Source organism: Macaca fascicularis, chromosome 3 (assembly GCF_037993035.2).
Source record: "Macaca fascicularis isolate 582-1 chromosome 3, T2T-MFA8v1.1".
In the NCBI taxonomy this organism is placed as follows: domain Eukaryota; kingdom Metazoa; phylum Chordata; class Mammalia; order Primates; family Cercopithecidae; genus Macaca; species Macaca fascicularis.
Window position 1 is genome coordinate 109,432,741 of NC_088377.1, and position 24,205 is coordinate 109,456,945.

At 44.3% G+C, this 24,205-nt stretch overlaps 1 protein-coding gene across 4 annotated transcripts; it reads left to right on the forward strand.

The window, feature by feature from the left end:
- Positions 1-9,660: 9,660 nt before the first annotated feature.
- On the forward strand, positions 9,661-14,311 carry SP8 (Sp8 transcription factor). 4 transcript variants are annotated; one of them, XM_065542210.2, is made up of 3 exons: positions 9,661-9,791; positions 10,529-10,625; positions 10,775-14,311. In XM_065542210.2, exon 3 carries the CDS (start codon positions 10,808-10,810, stop codon positions 12,275-12,277), a length of 1,470 nt encoding a protein of 489 aa, XP_065398282.1. In that variant the 5' UTR covers positions 9,661-9,791; positions 10,529-10,625; positions 10,775-10,807; the 3' UTR covers positions 12,278-14,311. The 4 variants fall into 4 exon arrangements, with proteins under 4 accessions (XP_065398282.1, XP_045244839.2, XP_015303131.3 ...); XM_045388904.3 differs by lacking the exon at positions 10,529-10,625 and having other exon boundaries at positions 9,661-10,192; XM_015447645.4 differs by lacking the exon at positions 10,529-10,625.
- Positions 14,312-24,205: the final 9,894 nt, after the last annotated feature.

The window sequence follows — 24,205 nt, forward strand, 5'->3', positions numbered from 1 at the left end:
CTTTGCAAATGGGTTTCCCCAGCTTCACCAGAAGAGAGGAAGTTATGCCTAGGTTAGAATACTACTAGAAAACTACTGAAAACGTCAAGAACTTTCTGTCGTTAATGGCTGCCCTTTTGAAGGTAATGGGCATTCCATTTCAGGGCTGTAAATGCCAAGTGTAGACTCCAAAGTAGTGGGTTTTGGTTTTCCAATGTTTGCTTTCTTCAGTGTTGATCAAAGACCAACATGTTTGCCCTATGAGGCCCCACTGGAAAATGTTTTTAGAGCAATTACAGACATGACAATAATGAATCTGTTCAGCTTATTTCTTTTACCTTAAGAAACCTTGCCCCCTTCCCCCCACACAAAAAAAAGAATGAAAGAAACATTTTAATAAAGGAGAGAGAAAGAGGTACTATATTGGCGATTGAGGGTTAAGTGCAAGCACTTCAAGAGAAAAAAAGATCTTCACTCCTCAGCTCTTTCTAAGACCAGCACTCGTGGCCCTTGTTTTGAATTAAAATGGACAGCCTCCTTTAGTAGCCAGCAGGGTCCTTGTTATTTAAGATGCAGAATCTTCAGGGCCATGTTGAGGGGAGGGAGCGATGCAAAATGTTTAGGGGAAACTAAGCTGCAAGGAAAAAAAATCAGCAAGTGGGAAGGTTCAGATGAAGATCTTGTGGAAAATTATCCGAACAACCTTTATAACTTTTCCAGAATTCATAAGCAGGAATCAAGATCTTATTTCCTCTTAAAAAATAATCTCTGCTCAGAACAAGAGTTGCTACTTGTCAAGCCTTAAATAAAAACATGCTCTCTGTTCCGTCTAGAAGGGCATTTCTGTCTGGGATTGGAAGTGGGGACTTCACACCTAGTAACGTAGACACCCTTGAACCGAGTGATTAGCGCATCAAGTCAAGTTTCCGACAGCTGTTATGGATATTTTATTTCCAGCACCTTCTAAAGTGGAGCCGGTTTCTGCTTAGTGGGTCCCCCTCCCTGTAGGCCTACACTCAACAGCCCTAAACTCAGGGCAGGGGGAGCCTAAGGCGGCCAATGCCTCTCTATTTAAAGGGGGTGAGGGGCTGCATGGACTTGACACTATAAGCAGGAGTAACCCCATTTGTAGGCAAGGTTGATGAAATAATATTTTGGGTTCCCAGGCCAGGCGTGGTGGCTCATGCCTGTAATCCCAGCACTTTCGGAGGTTGAGGTGGGTGGATCACCTGAGGTCAGGAGTTCAAGACCTGTCTGGCCAACATGGTGAAACCCCGTCTCTACTAAAAACACAAACTATTAGCCAGGCAAGGTGGCGGGCACCTGTAATCCCAGCTACTCAGGAGGCTGGAGCAGGAGAATCTCTTGAACCCAGGAGGCCGAGGTTGCAGTGAGCCGAGATCACACCATTGCACTCCAGCCTGGGCAACGGGAGCAAAACTCTGTCTCAAAAATGATAATAATAATAATTAGGGTTCCCTCAGTTTTCATCTAGAACTCTCCAGTCACCAGCAAAACTGTTCATGTTTTCTTAGCAGGAGAAAACTGGGAATGTGCGGCCCACTGGGACAAGATCTTTATGAAGTCCTGCAAAACACCGAACTCAGTCGTGAAAAATGTTTCAGAAATGACGGGGGCCAAAGCTTTCGATGGGTAGGGATGAGCTGGCAGAGGTGGTGAGAGAGTGGCACCCCATGACTCAGACCTCTGTGGGCGACGGGATTCACCCTGACAGTTGTGATGCACCAAGTAAAATCTGGATTCACAAGGCATCCTTTGCTGTGACCAATACAGACGTCCAGTTTAATTACCACGGAAGCTGTCCTGGCTGATTCAATTTGACATAAACGTATGACCCACCTGGTTTACTACAGAAAAAGGGGCTCAAGTGAGACCCATTTCCCTTGGGCGGCACAGGAAAGCGGTGGAGTTGTGGGCAGGCGACAACTTCAAGTGCGTGTGTGTGTGTGTGTGTGTGTGTGTGTGTGTAGGTGTTGGTGCATATATTCTTTTTCCAAACATCTTTGGAAGTTATTTTCGCACTTGTAATTTACAAGCCAAGTAAATTTCAAAGAGCTTATGGTGCTTTCAGACACCTAAATGCACCTTTATCTTTCCTCCCAAATTAGGTTGTAGCTTTACTTTTATTTTTCTTTGTTAAGAAATGTGTGAACTCACCATCTGAACCCCCAAATAGGACACAATCACTCAAAAGAAGTTAGTTAGAAAATATAATTAAGGTAGATTTTAAATAAAAAAGTTAAAGTGTAGCATACACAAAAATATCCCAACGTAGTTTGCAAACGCATTCAGGAACTCAAATATCTGCTGGCACTAACAGGTCCTCACAAGAATTCTTTGCTCTAGTATCCTTCAAAATGGCTCCTGATATCCCCACTTCTTAAGAAAATAAAAGTCAGCAAAAGCCTGCACCCAAATTTTGGTTGGGATTCAATATTCTAAGCAAAATATGCTCAACAGATGATAGTGGAGATGAAGCCAGAAAACAACTCCAGCTATTTAAACTGCCAAATGAGACATAAAGCTGCATTGTAAAAATCATCTGGAAAACAGGTTTTCCCATTGAAGTCGCTATGTGTTAATTACTGTGAGCTGGAAGGCTGGAGATCGAACGCCTGGAAGCCGACTTTCACCCCGCATACGTAAACGGAAAAAGTGCTGAACCGCAGCCAGAGGGCTCCTGCTCGGACTCATTGCCATGCATGCCTAGACATTAATATGTGTTCATGGAGGGCTCGTACAGTACGAGGTGTTATTTCCTTATAAAGAAACACCAGGTCTCGCTTTCCATTCTTCTTACAAAATTATTCGCATTATTTATGCTACATTGAGCGATCTAATTTCTTCGTGATAGTCAGCTAATTGCTCTGGCAGGTAATTAGAAGCGGTTTACAACGCAAAGGGCTTTTGCATTGCCCCTCGGATTATTAAGTTGCGCTGTAAATTATACCATTTTTGCTGGGGAAAAATTCTTTTGAGCAAGTTATCTTCCTGCGATCCGAGATGAAATCGGCTCCCCTACTCATATGCACCCCTCCCTATCCACCCCCACTGCCACCACACCCCCTGCTTTTCCTGGACTCAGAGTCGAATGATTCTAAAGCACGCGATTTTGTTCGTGTTCACTGGGCCGAAATAACGTGGCCATTATGGCCTGAAATGGGCCAGGTTTGAAGCGAGCTTCCTGCGCGCCTGCAATATCCAGCAGGCATGTGGGAAAAGAACGGCTTAAATGGGGACATCTGTTCAGTGCTGCTCATCTTACTCTTAGAGCCAGGTCAGGTTAAGAGAATAACCTGTTCGCCACCTTTTTTCTTGTTAATAAGACTATTAGAAAAAACCGAGCACACACACACAAACAATGCTAATTGAGCTGCCATATAAGCAAAGAATCACACACACACAAAGGTAGCAACTGAGTTACAAGAGGAACAGTAAAAAATAACCATTGAGCTATTTCAGGGGACATCCACAAAACTTCTGTCAAAATAAAATAAACAAACAAAAAAACCTATGTGAACTCAAAAATATTCTCTACACAAATGGACTTGTGCAAGAGAATTTGAGAACTCAAGAAAGCATGGCTAATTTTCAGATTTTCATTTTAATAAAATTGACCTGAAAGTAAACTCCAATGAACAATTTTTTTAGGCTTTCAAGTGCTCTAAGACACCACACTTTTTGGTCATTGGTGTTATTTTGGGTCGTGTCATCTCTAAGAATCAGTTGACAAACTCCAAGTGGGAGCATGCTACTTTGTCCCCTGGTTTTAGAAAGTGAATTGTATCCCCTTTCACAAATATCAACCATTTGTAAACCTTATACAGTGATTTGAACACAATGTGTGGTTAAACCCAGAGACCCGGAGCAGCTCCTAGATTATTTGTAATTAAACACAATTCCCAGAGTAACATTTATCTTCCCAAAACTGCGATTGCAATTGTCAACCGTCTGGAGGAGACCCCGGGGTAATGTGGGAGCATTACCTCCTCTAGTAACAGAACAGAATGAAAAGAAATCAATAGCGTTGAGGATAAGAATTTAGTAGTTTTTAACTCTGCATGTTAGCTGTAAGAAAGTGATATATAATACCAAAATAGAAAATAGCAGAAACAAATCCATTCTAGGACAAAAATCAGAGACACACTCATCTGAATGTCTAAGCTTCTCTTTTGCTCTCTTGCCTTGAACGACAATCACACACAAACACACACCATTCACCCCAAATGAGCAAACTCTTTTCCCTACATGTGTTCCCTTCATTTACATGATGAAGGAGAAATACAAAGTGCTGTAGAATTAATTATCAATTTTATCTATGGGCTGGCAGAGATGAATATAAAAAGTACTGTAGAGTACAAGCCTGCATGTAGAAGTAACGCGAGGCCACATTAACATAGCATGAAGATATGAACATTATATATGTTGACAATAAATAGGGAAAGGTGTTTTGTTTTCTTCCTTTAATACAGGCTGTACATAGAGATGGAGATTTCGAACGTCAATTTTGGTAAATATCTTTACACTTTTCCTATCTATGAACTTACCTACTACTAAGATGATTGTTTGATACATAGGGAAAGTCCTCCTTGTCTTCTGGCTTATACAATTTGAATATCCAGCTAAAATAAATCAAAGCTGGTAATATACTAAGTCAGATGAGTAAATCTCTTTTAATTAAACTGTTCCTAACTTTTGAACATTTTGAAGTGGCAGAGAAGAAAAAGTAAAATTAAGGATAAATGGAAGAAAAATATCAAGTCAAGAAAAAATATGAAATGCTCTCTCAAGTGGTCTCATTTATTTATAGTCATCAAGGCAACGCTTTTCATCACCAAGAAGCTACTGTGCCAGTAGATCAAGAGTCACTATTGCTTCGCTGTGGTCAACAAATGCATCCAATTAAGCAGTACCAGAAAAGAAGGACTCGGCTATAAATGTGGCCGGACAGTTTGAAACCGAATAACCTCACTAATAGAGGCTATTGTTTAGCGTGGAAGTTTCCATTTTCCAATCAGGAAAATACAGCCCTCTCTGGGCTCTGGCCGACTGATCTCTTCCCACCTACTGCTCAACAATCTGCCACCAGCGAGGGGCTTTTATTACCTCCCTTCCCAGGAAATGTTAGGTAACTTCTTAGTAAAACCACACGAAAGAGAAATGGACTGCTGAGGGGCACCCCTCAGGAATTTACAGGTCCACGCCTGGCCAGGTTTTTTTTGTTTGTTTTGGTTTTGGTTTGTTTTTTGTTTTTGTTTTTGTTTTCCAGCGGGAAAGAAACTTTGACCAGAGAGCTCTCGACGAGGAAACACCCCCAACCTGGCTCAGCTCTCTGCTCCCGGCGGCCGCCGGCGGCGCTCAGCTCCCCAGAGATCCCTCTTCACGCTTTATTTAGTAGCCAACACGTCCGCGTGCTAGGACCCCGCACACTGGCCAAGGGGTTGGGGGTCGTCTTCCCATTCTGGGAGAGGCGCAGGCCAGGGACGCAGTGCCAGCACCGCGTTTGCTCTGTCTCCCGCGGGCACCCGCCGGTCAGCTTCCATAGCTGCCTGTCCCTGCCAACGCTTTGGAAACGGAGATGCTAAGAGCCGGGTTTAAACGTACCCAGCAGAGGTACGCGCTAGAGTTCGTGTGCATTTTTTTTTTTCCATTAGGCTTTTTTTTCTTTCCTTTTATTTTCTCTCTCTCTCTATTTTATTATTATTATTATTATTATTGTTTGTCACTCTTTCTATAGTGGTCCACACTTAACAAGTTCAAAAACCATATTTGGTGTAGATGAGCTGCCGGACACTTGAAAGCCTGGATAACTTTGATGTTTTCCACTATAAATCCCTAATTGTACTTAATGGTTACAAATTACTTTATTTACTTGTCGCTGTAGCTACACATTTTAATCTATTAATCAAACAGCAGAGGCATATTTCACTTCCTACTCCCGCAAAAGGAAAAGCAGGAATTGAGGCCTCTAATTTGCTTTTAGGACCTTCTGTTTCTTTGGTTGTGAAAGCTAAGAGCTCCAGATCTGAGCACTGATTAGTCTTCAAACCTGCCTGCAAAAAAGCTTCCTTTTTCTGTTCCATCTAAGGAGATGTTGATGTATATTGTAGCTGCAAGGTGTTAGATATACTTGAGCAAGTTGTTCCCAGGATGTAAATTAGGTCCCAAAAGCTGTTGTCCAAATCGAAGAAACAGAGAAATTAATCTGGGAGACTATCCATCATCACCGGTAATAAAGAGAGCGACATGGATGAGACAGATGATATGATTAAGGGGCTGTGGTCGTTTTAATTAACTTTTTGCTGTCCTGTAATGATCAAACTGGTCACCAGACCCGGTCAATAAGCATGTTAATATCAAACAAATAAAACCAGGGATGATTAAAAACCTCCTGGTTTATTAAATTTGAAATTCAAATGAAATTTATGCTGCAGATGCATACAGAATGCTAATAGATTTTAGCTTTATTGATAGTGGATCCCACAGGTTTGCAAGAAACAGCAGAATATCCATCTACCCCTCTTCCTGCCAGCACATTAAACTTCATATGGGGTGGGGAAACTTTTAATTAATGTTAGAAAGCCTGTTCTTCCTATTTTTCTTCCCCCTCTTTTTCAAACATCTATATTATCACAATATAATACTCAAGAGTAATAATCAATATCGTAAAAGTTAAACCAAAGTGTATGCACCCTGAAATGCTTTACCAGGCAGGCTATATCAACAATGGATTACAGATGTTCTCTCCTATGGGACAGGATTTAAGAATGATCGGGTCACTTCTCCAAAGTGGAGAAAGAGCTGTCATTAAGTCTAGTTTCAAGCATGTTTAGATACAAAATTATGACTGCTGAAATTTTTGGTCAATTATATAATTCTCTTTGTCTTTTCTTTTTAACACTGCTGCCTTCTGCCTCATGTCACAAACACTAACCATTTCTTTTGGGGAGGGAGTGAAAGAAGGGTAGTACAAGAAAAAAATGCCCTTTGACCAATGCTACTATGAAAGAAATCACTCACTTTTTAAATGAAAGTAAATAGAATATACACACATTTCTAATAAAAATATATATACATATATATAATGAAGAAAGTTGCACATACAAACCTTTGTGGAAATCCCCAAATGCTGCAAGCCAGTCTTACACAAATTGAAGAATCCAGTATTTTCATTAAATCCAGACCAACATTATGACTTATGTTATAGGAAGAATAACATATGATTCTAAAGTGAATTTATACACATTACAAATCTTAGAATTAGGTAGCTCAAAACTGCAGTCACATGACGCTGTGTTTTTCTAATTCCTGGCATTTTTGAGGAAACAGTGTTAACGCCTCTGTTTACTCTCAGTATCAGCATTTAACTTTTTAATAGTCCTGCCTCACTTCCTTCTAGAAGATAGGAGGATAAAAAGATAAAATAAATAACTATTCATAGATGGGAGCCTCCCCTCAAAGCTGTTTTTCTCCACCTTTGAGGATGATGGTGTTGATTAGAATTAAACCCCAAATCTGAACAACTGTATATTAGGCCCTTAAAATGAATATCATTACGGAAGGAGACCAAAGCAATGAAGTTAATTCTCTTTTATTTGTTAAACGGAGTACCCTCCTTCCCCCACCCCTTCCTCCTTCTGGGCTGGCCTGTCACGCCTTCTCAACACGCTAAAATCATTCAGAGCGGCTTGCAGGGAGAAACACGACATTTATGGTAAGCGTCAGCCTTCAGAGAAAGAAAGCAGTTCATTAATTTACTTCACACTTACATCAAAGTATGAGAGTATACCTTACCCCCTTAATCAATAGATATGATGTACAGTCAATATCCCCACAGCGTTTAAAAAAGGGTCAGAAATGTACACTCTCACACCACAAACATCAGTTCAACTTTGCTCAATGAAATTTACACGATACAACCTGACTTCGGAATTCTGTAAACCATAGGAGGATATTTTGACATCCCTAGAAGCTGTGAAACCCTTGAGGGGGGTTCAAACACAACAATAAAATAAAAATGTTTCCCCAGTCAAAACAAAACAGTTCTCCCAGCTAGTCACATTTTAGTTGATTCCATCTTAAAATTAGACTTCTGAGAGCATTTGTAACTGGTTAAAAATATGAACTGTTTTTATAACTTATGAATATTCAATAGGGCTGTAAAGACTGGACTTTTTGCTACACTGGTGTTGTGCTTTCTGTGGTTTAAGTTCCCTTGTGGTGGCAGTGAAATTGTAATGGCATTTCTGAAGGCAACTAATAACACAAATGGCAAGCAAATGACTAAACCCCACCGAATTTGAACTAAGTGTATCTATTAACATGCACACACACTCATAGATAGATATCTGGACCAATCGCCATTAGACACTGACGCCTGGATAAATGTGGTCCAAGATTTGTCAAAAGCTCCTCTCTATTCTTAGATAAATATAACCCATATATTTCAATCAAAGTACTGATTCTTTTCTCAGAAAGAGGCAGTGGGATTTTCTGCGAAAATTTCTGAATTCCGTAAAACGCTCTTCAACTTCTCACCCAAAGAAAAAACAACCCTCGCTTACTCCCTTCTCTAATCCTTTTGTATTGAAATTTACTCAACACCACGGGACAAACGCACCTCCTCCCCTAGAGTGAGACGTGCACTTCTAAAGCAGAATTCCACCTCAGGAAAAAAAAAAAAAAAAAAGCCACGGCATCAAAGAAACAACTCACGGGCGCGCAGGCGCGCATCCACGTCCCAACGCATCCCTAAAAATACCCCTTAGACTCTCAACCTTTCTACTGTTTCGCTGGACAGCCGGGAAAGAAAAGGTGGGTATCAAGATCTTCTTCAAAAATGTAGTGACGGTGTTTACCCAGATAAGAAGAAAAAAAAAAATCACTCAATATTTTAGGTACAAGGAGCCAAAGGAAGTTGGCGACGGGGGCAGCGTTTGTGAATATTTATTCACTCAGCCTCCCTCAACTTAGTCGGTTTCCTTCTTCAGCTCGACAGTCTCTCTCTTACAAACACACTTTATTGCATTGTTCCCATTCCCCACTACCAGCTTCGGTGCGCGCACACAACACAAGCGCCCACACACACCCTCCCTTTTCTCTGTCGCACAAACACACATATTCACAGCCCTCCTTCTTCCCCAACACCAAACACACTCACCCCCCACCCACTTTAGTCCCTCTTTCCTCCCTAGGTTTGTCAGACTCACAGTTACACTCCCGTACACTCACACCCTTCCCCTCAACACTTAATTGCTCTGTCTCTCTACCCCGCTTTGTCCCACACTCAGTTATCCTATCACACAACCCTCCCTTTTCTGCACTCTCTCCACTCCCCCATTTACCACACTGTCACAGTTACAGTGTCACACCCACATCCCCCCCCTCCCGTCTCCGCACTGTCCTGTCCTCGGCCTGGTCACACTCGCACACAGTTACATTGTTACACACACACTCACACCCGCGCGCGCGCGCGCGCTTTGCGCTTTGTAACACACGCAGCCGCCCCCGCCCCCTCCGCTCCCACTCCCCCATCCACCACGGCGGCAGGCGGCGGCGCAGATGACCTCACGGCGCGCGCGCCGCGCGGCCCGGCGAGGCCACAGATTGGCTGGCCGCGCCTCCGCGGCACTTCAAAGCCGGAGAGGGAGCTACAATTGTGGTGGAATGGGCGGAACTGATCATTGTATTGCACACCTCTAAAAAAAACACTGCCTCTGATTTATCAATATAAAAAAGATCCTCTGAGAGGAGGAGGGCACTTTTGTGTGATGGCAACTTCACTTCTAGGGGTGAGTCTCAGGATTTTCTCTTGCTGGTTTAATTAGTTTCCTTTTATTGCCGATTGGAGGGGGTTAAAGTCGCCCCGGCCAGGCCACGGGCTATCAGTCTCTCTATTGAGAGCTTTTTTTTTTTTTTTTTTTTTTTTCCTTTAAATACAAGTGAGTTTGGAGAAAAGAAAAAGGGGGAGAAGGGGGCAGAGTCACTTTTTTTCAGCGCAGGAAAAGGTTCGAAGGGTATTTAGACAAGCCACCGCGCAGCGCCTGACTGCTCCCTGCCCGGGAGACCTGCGCCCAGCCCATTTTACAGGCACCGATTTCGGGGGTAAAGAGAGCAAGTTTTTCCTACTGGGCAAAGTGCAGATCTTCCCCTAACCCTTAAAAAAAATTCTGCAGCCCGCCTTGTCTCGCAGGTACGTTGAACTCGTCTCGTTTTTACTATTGTAGATATGCTTTTTAAAAAAGAAAGAAAGAAAGAAAGAGTGAGCGCTACAGGTTGACCTCTTTTGGCCTGGGAGAAACAACCCAGGATGGGTTTCTGGGGACCGGAACAGGTTTTTCAAAGCTCTCAGGATTACAGGGGAAGCGCTCCTGAAAGCAATCCAATGGTTTCCCCCCAGGCTTCTCGGCAAAGAAAACTTCCTTCCTTTCCAATCTGGACTTTTTGCTTGTTTGTTACGAAGTGTCTGGGGCCTTGTGTGCAAGAGAGTGTTGTTTTAGGTGAGAATACTTGTCAAACTCTTCTTTAGCGTGGTGCTTTGCTCCCGAATCAGACGCCGGCAGCCAAACTTGTCCCCTCCTGTAGAGTAGGAAGCGGCCGGGCACCGGGGCTGTTGGGGGTGCCAGGTGAGTTGGTGGCGGCGCGCCGCAGCGAGAGATGGGGTGCAGTGGGGCGCTTTGGAGGCTACCGGGAGACTGATGCACATTTCTTCCTTTCCTCCCCCACCGGTCCTTTGCCCACCTCCCCTCCCCCACTCCTTCTCTCCTTCTCGCAGGAAGAACCGAGGTTGGGATCGACTCCTCTGGCCATGCTTGCTGCTACCTGTAATAAGATCGGTAGCCCCAGCCCATCTCCCTCCTCCCTCTCGGACAGCTCTTCTTCCTTCGGCAAAGGCTTCCACCCCTGGAAACGCGCCTCGTCCTCTTCTTCCTCCAGCTGCAACGTAGTGGGTTCCAGTCTCTCAAGCTTCGGCGTGTCCGGGGCCTCCAGGAACGGCGGTTCGTCCTCAGCGGCTGCGGCGGCCGCTGCAGCAGCCGCGGCTGCTGCGGCCCTGGTGTCCGACTCTTTCAGCTGCGGCGGCTCGCCTGGCTCCAGCGCCTTCTCCCTCACCTCCAGCAGCGCCGCAGCCGCCGCCGCCGCCGCCGCAGCTGCCGCCTCCAGTTCGCCCTTCGCCAACGACTACTCTGTTTTCCAGGCCCCCGGAGTCTCTGGCGGCAGCGGCGGCGGCGGCGGGGGCGGCGGCGGCGGCTCCTCCGCGCACTCGCAGGACGGCTCCCACCAGCCGGTGTTCATCTCCAAGGTGCACACCTCTGTGGACGGGCTGCAGGGCATCTACCCGCGGGTGGGCATGGCGCACCCGTACGAGTCGTGGTTCAAGCCCTCGCACCCGGGCCTGGGTGCTGCAGGAGAGGTGGGCTCGGCCGGCGCCTCCAGCTGGTGGGACGTGGGGGCCGGCTGGATCGACGTGCAGAACCCGAACGGCGCGGCTGCGCTGCCCGGCTCGCTGCACCCTGCCGCCGGGGGGCTCCAAACCTCGCTGCACTCGCCGCTCGGAGGCTACAACTCGGATTACTCGGGCCTGAGTCACTCAGCCTTTAGCAGCGGCGCCTCCTCGCACCTGCTCAGCCCTGCCGGGCAGCATCTCATGGACGGCTTCAAGCCAGTGCTGCCCGGCTCCTACCCAGACTCGGCCCCGTCGCCGCTGGCCGGCGCGGGGGGCTCCATGTTGAGCGCTGGGCCTTCGGCGCCGCTGGGGGGCTCCCCGCGCTCCTCAGCTCGACGCTACTCTGGCCGCGCCACCTGCGACTGCCCCAACTGCCAGGAGGCAGAGCGGCTGGGCCCTGCCGGGGCGAGCTTGCGGCGCAAGGGCCTGCACAGCTGCCACATCCCGGGCTGCGGCAAGGTGTATGGCAAGACTTCGCACCTCAAGGCGCACCTGCGCTGGCACACGGGCGAGCGGCCCTTCGTGTGCAACTGGCTCTTCTGCGGCAAGCGCTTCACACGCTCCGACGAGCTGCAGCGGCACCTGCGGACCCACACCGGCGAGAAACGCTTCGCCTGTCCAGTTTGCAATAAGCGCTTCATGCGCAGCGACCACCTCAGCAAGCACGTGAAGACGCACAGCGGCGGCGGCGGCGGCGGCTCGGCGGGCTCAGGCAGCGGCGGCAAGAAGGGCAGCGACACCGACAGCGAGCACAGCGCAGCGGGCAGCCCGCCCTGCCACTCCCCAGAGCTGCTGCAGCCCCCCGAGCCCGGGCACCGCAACGGCCTAGAGTGACGCCCACCCTGCGCCCACCTCTCTCCCCGACCTCCTCCCACCGAGTCCTCTTGGGTCCTGTCTGTCCCGGCTTCAACTCCAGCCTCTCCCTATTGCATCCGACTCGCTCTCTGTCTCTTTCTGTTTCTGCCCCTCCTCTTCCTTCTGTGACTTAACTTTGTAAAGGGGATATGGACATGTAAGTAAAACTCATCCTGTCCCAGGCCCTGGCTTTCCCTTTCCGCGGGTAACGCTGTCTGAACCCTGTGCAGCTGGAACCCGCGCCTTGCCGGGCCTTTATTTCTCGTTCTTCCCTCCTTGTCCTCCCCTTCTCCACCCCCAGGTTGTGATGGGCGTAACTTTTAGAGGGAAGCGGCCACTGGAGGTAGAGCTGGACTAATCCAGTGCCTGGTAGACTGCGGGCCTCGGCACGGGCAGGAGCGGCCCGGCTGAGCAAGCCGGAGCCGGAGCAGTGGGGAGGGCGAGGCTGGAGGCCTGGGCAGAACAGCGCCACCCGGGCTGTCGCCGACTTGGTTCCAGAGCCGCTGACCTAGGCACCTCGACTTTGGAGCACCCTGCCAGGCCCCTGGGCATCGCCGGATGCCCTGCGCAGGCTGTCGGGGCTTGGTGGGGTGTCCTTTTGGCAGCACCGAGACCCAGAGTTTGCAGAGTTTAGATCTCCCAATATCAGCTCTGCCTCTTTTTCTTTGTTCCCTGAGGTGGAACCGATGCAAGTTTCAGCAAAGGGCAGTCTTGTCGAATCGCTGCAGCAGCTTTCTTTCATCTTTATAGCATATATTTTATTTTTAACTAAAAAACTGAGGGGAAAATAGCAACCTTCCACTTGGTTTCCCTTCTATCATAGTTTTTTCCTCTAACGGAGAGCAAGTCTTTCTCTCGAAACTGCTAGTATTGATCCCAAAGTTATTTTGACCGCATTAACTTAACTTATGGGGTGGGGGCGGGGGTGAGGGTAGGTGTTTTTTTCTTATGCAAAAATACTCCTTTCCGGTGAGACCAGATTAACTATCTCCATGTTTGTCCTTTTCTACCTCGTTTTTTCACCACTCCCAAACATAACCTCCCAATCTTTTTTTGTTAGTCCGGCCGTCAATTTGTATAGTACCCATTTCTGTAAATTCTCGCAATTCATTGAAGATCGTAGGGTTACACTTTTTTTGTGTGGTTTAAACTTACAAACAATTGAAGAAGCTATCATTTATTTCAGACGAGGCTGTAGTTTAAATGCCAAAAAAGAGAAAATAGGAAAATAAAAAAGAACCTTTGTAAAATATATCTGAACCTAATGGTTTGTACAACTGGAGAGTCGTTCTAGATTAGTTACCAATTAAATATAACTCCACCAGTGTAAGGGTGTGAGGTGCAGTTGTCCAGGAGATGATTTTGTATAGTATTTTTCTTGTACATTACTTCCAGTAAATATTTGAAAATATATTGAAGTAAACTTGATTTTTTTTTTTTTTTTTTTTTGGTCACAAGAAAATTAAGAGTTATTGTTGCAGTTCTGATGAGCTGCAGATTTTTTGAACTCACTTCTGGAGGTGCAGAGCCACAAACGCACTTTCGGGGCCTAGTTTTGCTCAAATATGAATTTAGATAGGTATCAAGCTGTAACTAAGACAATATTTGATAAATGTTGGATGACATTTAATTTAATGGAGCATGTACTTATTTGCATTTGCTGGCAGTTCAGGCATAGTTAAAGTGAGAGTTCTCCTATATTTCATAATAAGTGGGTCTGCCAAAACCCATGTATTAAATAAATTGTCCAAGTGAAACTCAACTAACTTTGGCCTTTGTGTATTTCCTGAAGGTAATATTGTTAACTGTTAATAAATACTTCTGACACTACATTTAAATGTTTGCAGATTCTGCAAACTAATTGCTCATTGTAATGTTGAAATAATTTGGATATTTCACATTGAAATGAAAAGCCTTTCTCTGGAGCATTTTAGATTTGCATTTTAAATGCATGAAATGTAATTGATTTATTTGTAATATTTTAAATGGTATTAATAAACTCAGATAAAAGACTAGGCTAGTTAATCTGTATTTTTTCCCCTTTTTAAACTATGGACATGTGCATTTTATCTTCAGTTAATTTCTAATTTAAACAAAATATAACCCTGTTGTGGTAATATTTAAATAATTACCTTTAAGATGTTAGATGGAAAGATCTATTTGGCAAAGCTGTGTTTTCTCTGTTTACCAAGATAAAGATTATAGTGTCTAAGGAATGTAATTGATTATTTACCAGTAGATTTACCTCATAGCATCAGGATTTACTGACCTCTTAAAATTTGTACTAAGTCACAATTCAAAGAAATTTCACCATTCTCTTTCCTTCTCAGTCTCCAGAAGGAGTCAGGTTGTTGGCCATTGATTGCATTTAGTATTTAAAAGGCCAAGCCTTACATTGGAAGATCAGTACATCTAAAATAAAAACATGGGTTTGGGGACAACTTTTGTTGTTAGGAGGTGGAGGAGGTCAAGCTAACAAAAGCTTGTTTTTGGCATTCCAAGTCTTAGCTAAAGATTATGTAGAGGTAAATATCAGTAGTAGATTCCTGTTGAAATGAGTTATCTGTTCTTTAAAAGTCTCTAAACAGCCACCAAAGAAAGGGAAGGTTAAACCTTAATCTATTTACTAGGCTATTGTTCATAGGTGTCAATGATGCCAATAAAAAATATTGTCTTGTTATGTCTAAGTGCATTTAAGCAATGGGTGTTCCTTGAGCCATACTTTGAAACATAAAATACTTTAAATGTTGATTGATGTTATATCACTATTTCACTATTAGATTAATATTATTATTTTGAATCAAATTGAATAAAAAGTTAGCGTGTTCGGATTCCTACAAGTTTAGCTTCTTTCTTTCTGTTTGCAATCTCCCTACCCTAAGTATAGTCTTGGTATACATCTTGAACTGAACATTTTCCATTGAAATCTATATATGGTAATTATAATACATAGAAGCAAGTGAAAATACAAAGTGATATGATCATTGTAAATTGAGAGGAAAAAGCAATTAGGGATAAAAGATGTTTTGGAATAATGTAGCTCGTGTCTAAGTAGGTGACACCTTTAATCCTGCTATCTATACAGGTATTTGAGGCCTCCAGTCTCTATGGTTTCAGACAAACAAGTTAACTCTGATTCTTTGGTATACTGTAGTTCTAAATAATGGATTTTAAAAGTAAAATAGTTTCTTTCTGTCACTTTCTTCCTAGGAATAACAAGCAGAACACAGTTTAAGTGTTGTTTCTTTTTTATTGAAAGTTGCAGTGCTGAGGGATTCGGAAAGAGCCGTTCTGAAGGAGTTAAATGTAGTGGCAGGTAAGAGGAAAGCTGCTTGGTACATTTATAATATCAGTTGCATTACATGCAGAATCAACATTGATTTAAGAGGTGGGTTATGACAATGAGAAATATTGTCTGGAAGAAGATTTCTTTGGGGTGATTGAAGGGGGACATTTTTTCTGCTGTACAGATGTGCAAACTTTCACTTTCTTCCTTCTGGCTCCTCACCCTTCTAGTTTTACTTGGTTTGTTTTGGTGGTTATTGAACAGTATTTCTAGCTTAATTTTCTGCAGGGTGGGCAGGGTTCTCCTTTTAGGGATGAGCATCCTTTTTTGGGAAAACAGATGAAGTACCAAATGGTGATTTTTTTTTTTTTTTTCCTGCTTTGTCCCTGATAAAGCACCTCCTAGCAGTAGCTGGAGGCTCACTCAAGTGAAGTCAAAGGCCAGGTCTCACTTTGAACCAAGAGACAAGCTTCCAGTCTGGCAGATCAAGATAGAGTTAAACTAGTTGTTGACCCAGAGGTCAGGCCAGCATGTATCAGCGCACCCTCCAGAGTCTGGAAAGGGCTGCCAATCCCACCATTTCCATTTCCTACCTCATCTCTTCGAAACACTTGAATGTTTCTTCCCTATCCTGCTTTCTCCTTTTTTGGCTCCTTCACCTTCTCTCTCTGTGGATGATCTCTTTCACTGAGAAATGTGACCATGATTTGTTGAGGCTGGATTATCAACTGAAATATTTTATGTGAGAAACTTAATTTAAACCAATGTGATGACTTCCTCTCAGAACAACTGATGCTGGAAAAAGCTCCTGAATGAGTTTGCCTTCCTTCCGCCCTGCTCCTACCCCAATCTTGGCATAACTTCTCAACTGGGCTTCCTTTGGTTAGAGAATGCTGAAATTAAAATTTAAAGACAAGCAGGTGATGAGATTGGATTCCTGAGTAGGCAGATCAATAATTTTGCTATCATTTTCATCTCTTTCATGGATCTTTTGGTGAGATTGTTAAATGGAATGCTACAGAAGGCTTGTAGAGGAATTTTTTAAAAAATATTTTATTTTATTTTATTTTATTTTTGTTGAGACAGAGTCTCGCTTTGTCGCCCAGACTGGAGTGCAGTGGCCGGATCTCAGCTCACTGCAAGCTCCGCCTCCCGGGTTCACGCCATTCTCCTGCCTCAGCCTCCCGAGTAGCTGGGACTACAGACGCCCGCCACCTCGCCCAGCTAGGTTTTTGTATTTTTTAGTAGAGACGGGGTTTCACCGTATTAGCCAGGATGGTCTCGATCTCCTGACCTTGTGATCCGCCCGTCTCAGCCTCCCAAAGTGCTGGGATTACAGGCTTGAGCCACCGCGCCCGGCCTAAAAAAATATTTTATTGTAGAGGATTAGCTCAAAGGTCAGATGATCTTTTTGGCTGGTAAATTAAGGCAGAAAAAGGAGGGGAAAAAGTGTGGATTTGATTATTATCTGGTTACCTAAGATGGTAAAGACAAATATTATCATCAAAGAATTAAAAAAAAAGCATTTTGTGCCAACAACCTCAAAAAGGGATTGATTTGATGCAGGTATTTTGAATAAACTGTGGTTGTTCATTTTACTACTGATTTTTGCTGCTTCTGTCCAAACAGGCATTATTTCTCTTTACACTCCTAAGAAAAACCCAGATTACCAACGTCTTTATCCTTCTCTCTCTTTTTAAAAGTACGGTTTCTACAGCTCCTTCCTTCCTTCCTCCCTTCCTTCCTTCCTTCCCTCCTTCTTTCCTTCCTTCCCTTCTTCCCTCCCTCCCAATTTCCCTCCCTCCTTTTTAAAAAATGGCGCAGAAGATCAATTATGTGCCTGTATTTCAAGAAAATGGTGTTAAAGTAAGGAATTGAAATAGAGTAATGCTGTACCCATTTTAAAGTCAGCGCTTTGGTTCTGGGTGGCGTCTTTTGAAGACTGCTTAATATACAATAGTTGATGTTATTTTAAAAATAAGATTCGGAATTTTCTCCCTATTTATTGCCTGCTTCCGGATTAAAGGAAAGCCGCTAATTCCTTGCCATCCTGGACCCTAGCCGCTGCGGTTTAAGGGGATGCGTGTCAGTGGCCATGTCTTTAGATTCGCTGCTCTCCCTGTGAGCAGAAATGTTGATTTGCTTACAGCGGCGGCAGGGAGGGGGGAATCTATTTTTCCCTGGTCCCTCGGCGCATGTTTAATTTAATTTAATTTTCTGCGGAGTCTCTTGGCGGTGAGGAAAGCAGCCTTATACATTTTGCTTTGGTTCCTAACGAACAGTCGGGGCTTCAAGAGCTCTAGGGACAGTGGGGAGGGCTTGAGGTGACCTCGAACTCGGAATAAAGCTCCGCTACAAGCAGCCGCTTTTTCCTGGTGTTCTAGTGTCGTTTTTGAAAGTCCATCTACCGGAGCTGCTGCCTTTTTTTTTTTTTTTTTAGATGGAGTTTCGCTCTTGTCTAGGCTAGAGTGCAACGGCGCAATTTCGGCTCACTGCAACTCTGCCTTCCGGGTTCAAGCGATTCTCCTGCCTCAGCCTCCCCTGTAGCTGGGATTACAGGCGCCCGCCACCACGCTCGGCTAATTGTTGTATTTTCAGTAGAGACGGGGTTTCACCATGTTGGTTAGGCTGATCTCGAACTCCTGACCTCAGGTGATCCGCCCGCCTCGACCTCCCAAAGTGCTGAGATTACCGGCAGGAGCCACTGAGCCTGGCCTGGGGCTGCTTCTTTTAAAAAGCCCATTCCTCAAGTTTGCTTCTCAGGCACCAACTTCTTGCTGCGCGGGAGGAAACGTTGGCAGCGACCTCTGCTTCTCTCGCAGGGTGCTGAGCCGAGGTCCGGCCTGCCCAAAGTTCCCTTCATTCTCTTTTCGAATGAATTCTGCGGGAGGTTTTGAGCCCGGGAGGATTTCCCAGCCATTCTAAACGCTACCCTCTGCTTTCCTCTTCCCAGCTCCTCGATGTGCCGGGTGCTTTAAGAAAGACCCCCGCGCCCTCCCGGGGAGGGTTCCGAGCTGGCGAGCCGCACGGTCCGCCCGCGGGTAGCAGCGAAGAGTGGGGTGGTGTTCTGAGGTCTCCCCGCGAGCCCTGGCCCCTGTCCGGGCCCGCCGCTCCCTCGGGCTGCGGACCGGAGCAGCCCCACACCGCGCCCACCGCACACAAAGGCGCCGCGGCCGCCTCCGCTCACTGCACGGACAGCGAGCGCCACCCTGTGCCCTGCTCCCGTTCTGCAGCGCGCCCCTCGCGGGTAAGGCCGGCCAGACTTGCGCCCGCCAGTCCCGGGCCTCTGACCTTGGGCAAATCCACTGCGGGAATCGCCGCGGGGAGCCTTCCCCCGCCCGGCTCTGGTCTCTGGGCTCTCAAAAGACGCTCGGGCCGGACGGAGTGAGGGATTCCCCTGCCTTTGCTTCCCTCCCTCGCTTGCTCTGCAGTTTTCCCGCACCCTCCCGCTGCCCTGCGCCATCCTAGCGCCTCGGAGCCCGGGGCCTCTGTCCCACCCTGTCCCGGGGTGCCGTGCTTTGATCTTCCTGCCAGTGCCACCGGAGCCTGCTGCAGCGTGGACAGACTCAGATTCTTATTCCTGAACTTGTTCAGATTTCTCTCTGTCCTGGCCCACGGCTGCCTGCCTTTCTTCACCTCCTGTGCTCTTTTCTTGACCAAACTGCTTTGTGTTCACTCGCACCAGCCTTCTCTTCCCAGTGGCGTCAAAGTGCAGCGTCCTCCATAGGTGGCAAGATTTATTCTTGTCATTTTACCATGCCAGATTCGAGTGAAGGAATTTCACCACCTTCCCCACACTGTTTTCATAAAGAAGGCACCCTTAAATGTGACTGGCTGTGAAAACTCTTTGCTGTTTTTAGTTTCAGGATATCAAAAAAGTTTAGCTACCTTGGTGACTAACAGAAAATGTGATGGATAGATAGGTGGATGGATACAGAAATAGAATCACTGAACCTGTTGAACAGAACTCTACTTTACTGCATTGCACCCAAAACCCAACAACCTTTCTTGGGCTTCCTTCCCAACGCTCTTCTCTCCTGACTCTGGGTCACTGGGTCTTTGGGGAGTGCTAGCAACGTTCTGAAGGCCTCTATTCTGGTGACATCTGAAAGGAGATCAAGATAGATCAACCCTTCGGAGAAGAGTGTCATGCCCCCCTTAAAGGTCTTTATTTGGAGAATGTACCTGCCTCTCCCCAGGCTGCCTGAAAGGAACCGGCTCCCGGTAAACGTTTCCCCACCCCCACCCCCTGACTCTTTTAGGCGCCTCTAGGTCTTAGGCCTTCTGGCCTTGGAAGCTCATCGCACAGGTTCGGATCTGTGGGTTCCACTTTGTATTCTCGAGATACGCCAAGGATTAAAATTGGCTTTTATGGGTGGTTAGACACGCACTATGCACATGCATTTAAGGCATCGTGTGATGAGGCTGCAGCATGAATCTTCTCCCGCACTTATACTGAAAGAGCTCTCAGAGCCGCACACCTGCACGTGACAGGGCTCTAGTCATGTCCCCTCGTGGCTAAATCCACGGGCTCCACTGACCCCAATCCCCCATAGTGGGGAATGAAGGGGGGTCGCCTGTCTTAGCTTGTGAAGCCCATGCAGCCGCCGGTAGAAGCAATCTGGCCTCCCGGAGCTTAAGGATACAATTGACAAGTCCACCTCCGGAGCCGCCACCACTCTCCTCCCTCAGGCCAGCCGGCGATGTGAGCCCCCACCCCCACCCCTTCTCTCCGGGGTCCGGAAAGCCGGGAAGCGCTGGAATGCTGCGTTCTCTCACCCTATTGTGCCTAGGTGTTGCAAACCACTGGAGGACAGAGCTTCGCGCTTTGATCTCATGTCCCAGTCATTCTTTAGCACAGAGGGGTGAGTTTAAATTAAATTTCTTTCTCTGCTGATAAGTCGTAATGGGCCTCAGAAGGTGAATAATTATGCAGTAACATTTCATGGGTTGTTGGAGTGGGAATTCCCACTGCGCTGTCATCAGGAACAGAATTTCCCTCGTATGCTCAACGCTAAATGAAGCTTTGCAAGTAAGCCACAAGTGTCTTTCAAATCTCCATGCAGATGATCTAGTCCTTGCCAACTCACCTTTCTTGCCCCTACAAATCTGTGCCGTCATTTATTTTTTCATTCATAGTTTATAACTAATTTATGAATACTTTAAAAATCAGTACTAAAGGGTTTTATTTTTGAGGTAAAAAAATACTTAGCTTTGATGATTAAATATGCAATTCTATCAAGACAAAGCACACACTGATGAAAGCTGGGGCCGCATTTTCCTGGAAAAAGGCAGATGAGCCACCTGAGATTTATGTCCAAATACCTGGATTTAGTCTGGCCAGCTATCTTCACTTCTTTTAGTGAAATAGTGCTTTTTGGCTTGATTCCTGAGAAGAGTCTGGACCCGAAGTTGCTGCAGGCATAAGATTTGATCATTAGTGTTCTGAAGGTATCTCGTTTGCAGTTCAGAAATTGACTTTCCATGCAGGAATGTTAAAAGGAAAAATGCCTTGGCTGCTTCACTCAAAATAGCCACCTGCCTATTACAAAATGTGGACTTAATTCTTGGAGATATCAATTTATATTTATATTTAATTTCCCTCCAAACTAGATAAACAGCATCAACAGTTTGGATATTGTAAATGGGTCATGACATTTTGACACTCAAAAGAAAATCAGACCCTTAACTTAAAGAACTCTCTAAAATTGTAATTTAAAGCACAATGGAACTCTTTATTGTTTTGTTTTTAAAAGAAAATCCTCTATACCCCCATTCACTTTAGTGCTTCATTGTATAGCATTTTCGTTGTTTACTTTTTGTCTCTTTACATTTCTTCCTTTAAATGAATTGAGCTCCCTCAAGCTTTAAGATTTCTAAATCAACACACAGAAACTGGAGCCTGCTTATCAAGTTTTCACTCTTCTCTTGGCAACTAATTTGAAAGGGCTCAAACAATAAGTTGATTTACATTATGCTCATTTTACCCTGAAATCTGTGTGAATGTTGAAAAACCCTTAATCATTCACCTTGGGTTATCTTTACATCTCTGGGGGAACAAATCCTTCCAGCTTTAAGTTTTTTAGCTACTCCATTTTAAGCGCTGAAATAGAAGAAAGAAAGTAGATATTTTTCTTTTTTCCCTAAAGTTCAAGTGATTGTTTAGTTCAACTGAAAATAAAGGATTTGTACTGCCCAATTTTGCACCCAATTTAATGTCCCTAATTATGTAGGCACCCTATCATCAGGTTTCCCATCATTTCAGGAAGTTTTGTGCTCATTCTTGTACACTGATCAATGCTTCATTTTTTCTCTTACATGCCTATCTCTTATGATTATTATTTTTTTTTCTAAGCAGGTTCTTTCCCCTTTCAATGTAACAAACAATGGCCTTATTGCGGGGAGGTGGGGAGGGGAGCTAGTGTCAGGTGGAAATGTGTTTAAAAGACATTCACATTATTTAGCTTTAAAAATATTATTGAGTTATATATCCTTTTTAAGAGAATTTACACAGACTTTTCCTATAGATAAATGAAGTTTTTATTTAGGGCAAAATATTTTTTATAACATTAAATTATATTTCTCCCCAAACTTTAAGAAAAGAAAGTTCTTATAGAGGACAATTCAGTGGCTTTTTACTATGAGGCAAAGTAAGTTTTACTCTTTCTCCCAGTAAATAACTATTTGACTTAAAACTGCAGTGGTTAAGTTTAAGGTGCATATACATTATACTTCCTGTGTCCTCAGTATTGACATATTTTAGTGAGTATCACAATTAAATGTTGTCATAGCAATGATCAAAGAGCATTAAAACAAGCTTGTAAATATTTTGGCTACAGAATACTGTATAGTTTCCAGCTACATACACTTTGTAGAAAGTATATATTAATAATTCATTTCATATGTAATTATTAAATTTGAAATACATTGCTTAGTGATGTGTTCACTTAAGTGTTTCAGTAAAATCAGGAAAATCAGATTTGGTTAACTTTTCATTATTGAAATTCTGCTCGTTGTTTTGTAGAGAAAATATTACTTTCACAATAGAGGTATAATAGATCCCTACTGTAAAGAAATGGTAGTAATATTTATGTCCGTGAAGTTGTTTGGAACTACTTTTATTATTTTATGCTGCAAAAGCAGTGGCATGTTCTTTTTTTCCCTTCACTTTTTAAGTAAACTTTTTATTTTGGAATAATTTTAGATTTACAGAAAAGTTGTAAAAATAATATAGACAGTTCCTGTGGTTTTCCCTATTGTTAACACCTTACATTATGATGGTATACTTGTCAAATGTAAGAAATCAATATTGATATAGTTGAGTTTTTTTTAATGAAGAAATAAAGGCCAAAAAAAAAAAACCCCAAAAAACAAAAAAACGCATCGCCTATCAGTCAGTGGTAGGTTGTAGCTTAGAAAACTGCCGACCTTTTTTTCAGCTTCTTATGATCAGCTGGGATTTGCCTCCAAGACAGACTATGTACTAAATTATTAAGTTAAGTAGAAAGCTATTCCTCATGGATATGTCTTTAAGATATGATTTCTTATAACAAAGTTTTGTTTCTTTCATGGTTAACTAAAATCTAAGAAAACATACTTAGTTCCATTTTGCATTTTTATTTTATGTATGGAAGCATCAGATTAAATTTTAAATGGTCAATATTTTCACTTCAAATTATCCAAAATTGTAATATTCTATTGGTTACTTATACCTATTTTTATCCTATAATTTCAAATGACTTATTTAATCATTATTATTTAATGTAGTTACTACAAAAATATAAATAATTAAATTAATTTCCCCCCATATTTCAAAACTTAAACTTTAGGATCACTTTTGCTAAGAAACTGAGTTTGTCGGAGTATAGAAACCTTTAAAACTTGCCAGGTGCAGTGGCTCACACCTGTAATCCCAGCACTCTGGGAGGCTGAGGTGGGTGGATGGTTTGAGGTCAGGAGTTCAAGACCAGCCTGGGCAACATGGTGAAACCCTCTATCTACTAAAAATACAAAACAATTAGCCGGGCATGGTGACGCACACCTGTAGTCCTAGCTACTTGGGAGACTGAGGCAGGAGAATCCCTTGAACCAGGAGGCGGAGGTTGCAGTGAGCTGAGATCATACCACAGCACTCCAGCCTAAGCCACAGAGTGAGACTCTTTTTTTTTTTTTTTTTTTTTTTTTTTTTTTTTTTTGAGACGGAGTCTGGCTCTGTAGCCCAGGCTGGAGTGCAGTGGCCGGATCTCAGCTCACTGCAAGCTCCGCCTCCCGGGTTCACGCCATTCTCCGGCCTCAGCCTCCAGAGTAGCTGGGACTACAGGCGCCCGCCACCTCGCCCGGCTAGTTTTTTGTATTTCTTTAGTAGAGACGGGGTTTCACCGTGTTCGCCAGGATGGTCTCGATCTCCTGACCTTGTGATCCGCCCGTCTCGGCCTCCCAAAGTGCTGGGATTACAGGCTTGAGCCACCGCGCCCGGCCGTGAGACTCTTTTAAAACTCAATAGTTTTGTTGTCAAGTTTAGATAAATGCATCTTTATACTCCATGGCGTAATACATTTGCATATATTTTTGTTTTATTTAAGTAAGATTGTAAGGCATTTCATCAAAAAGAAAATATTCTT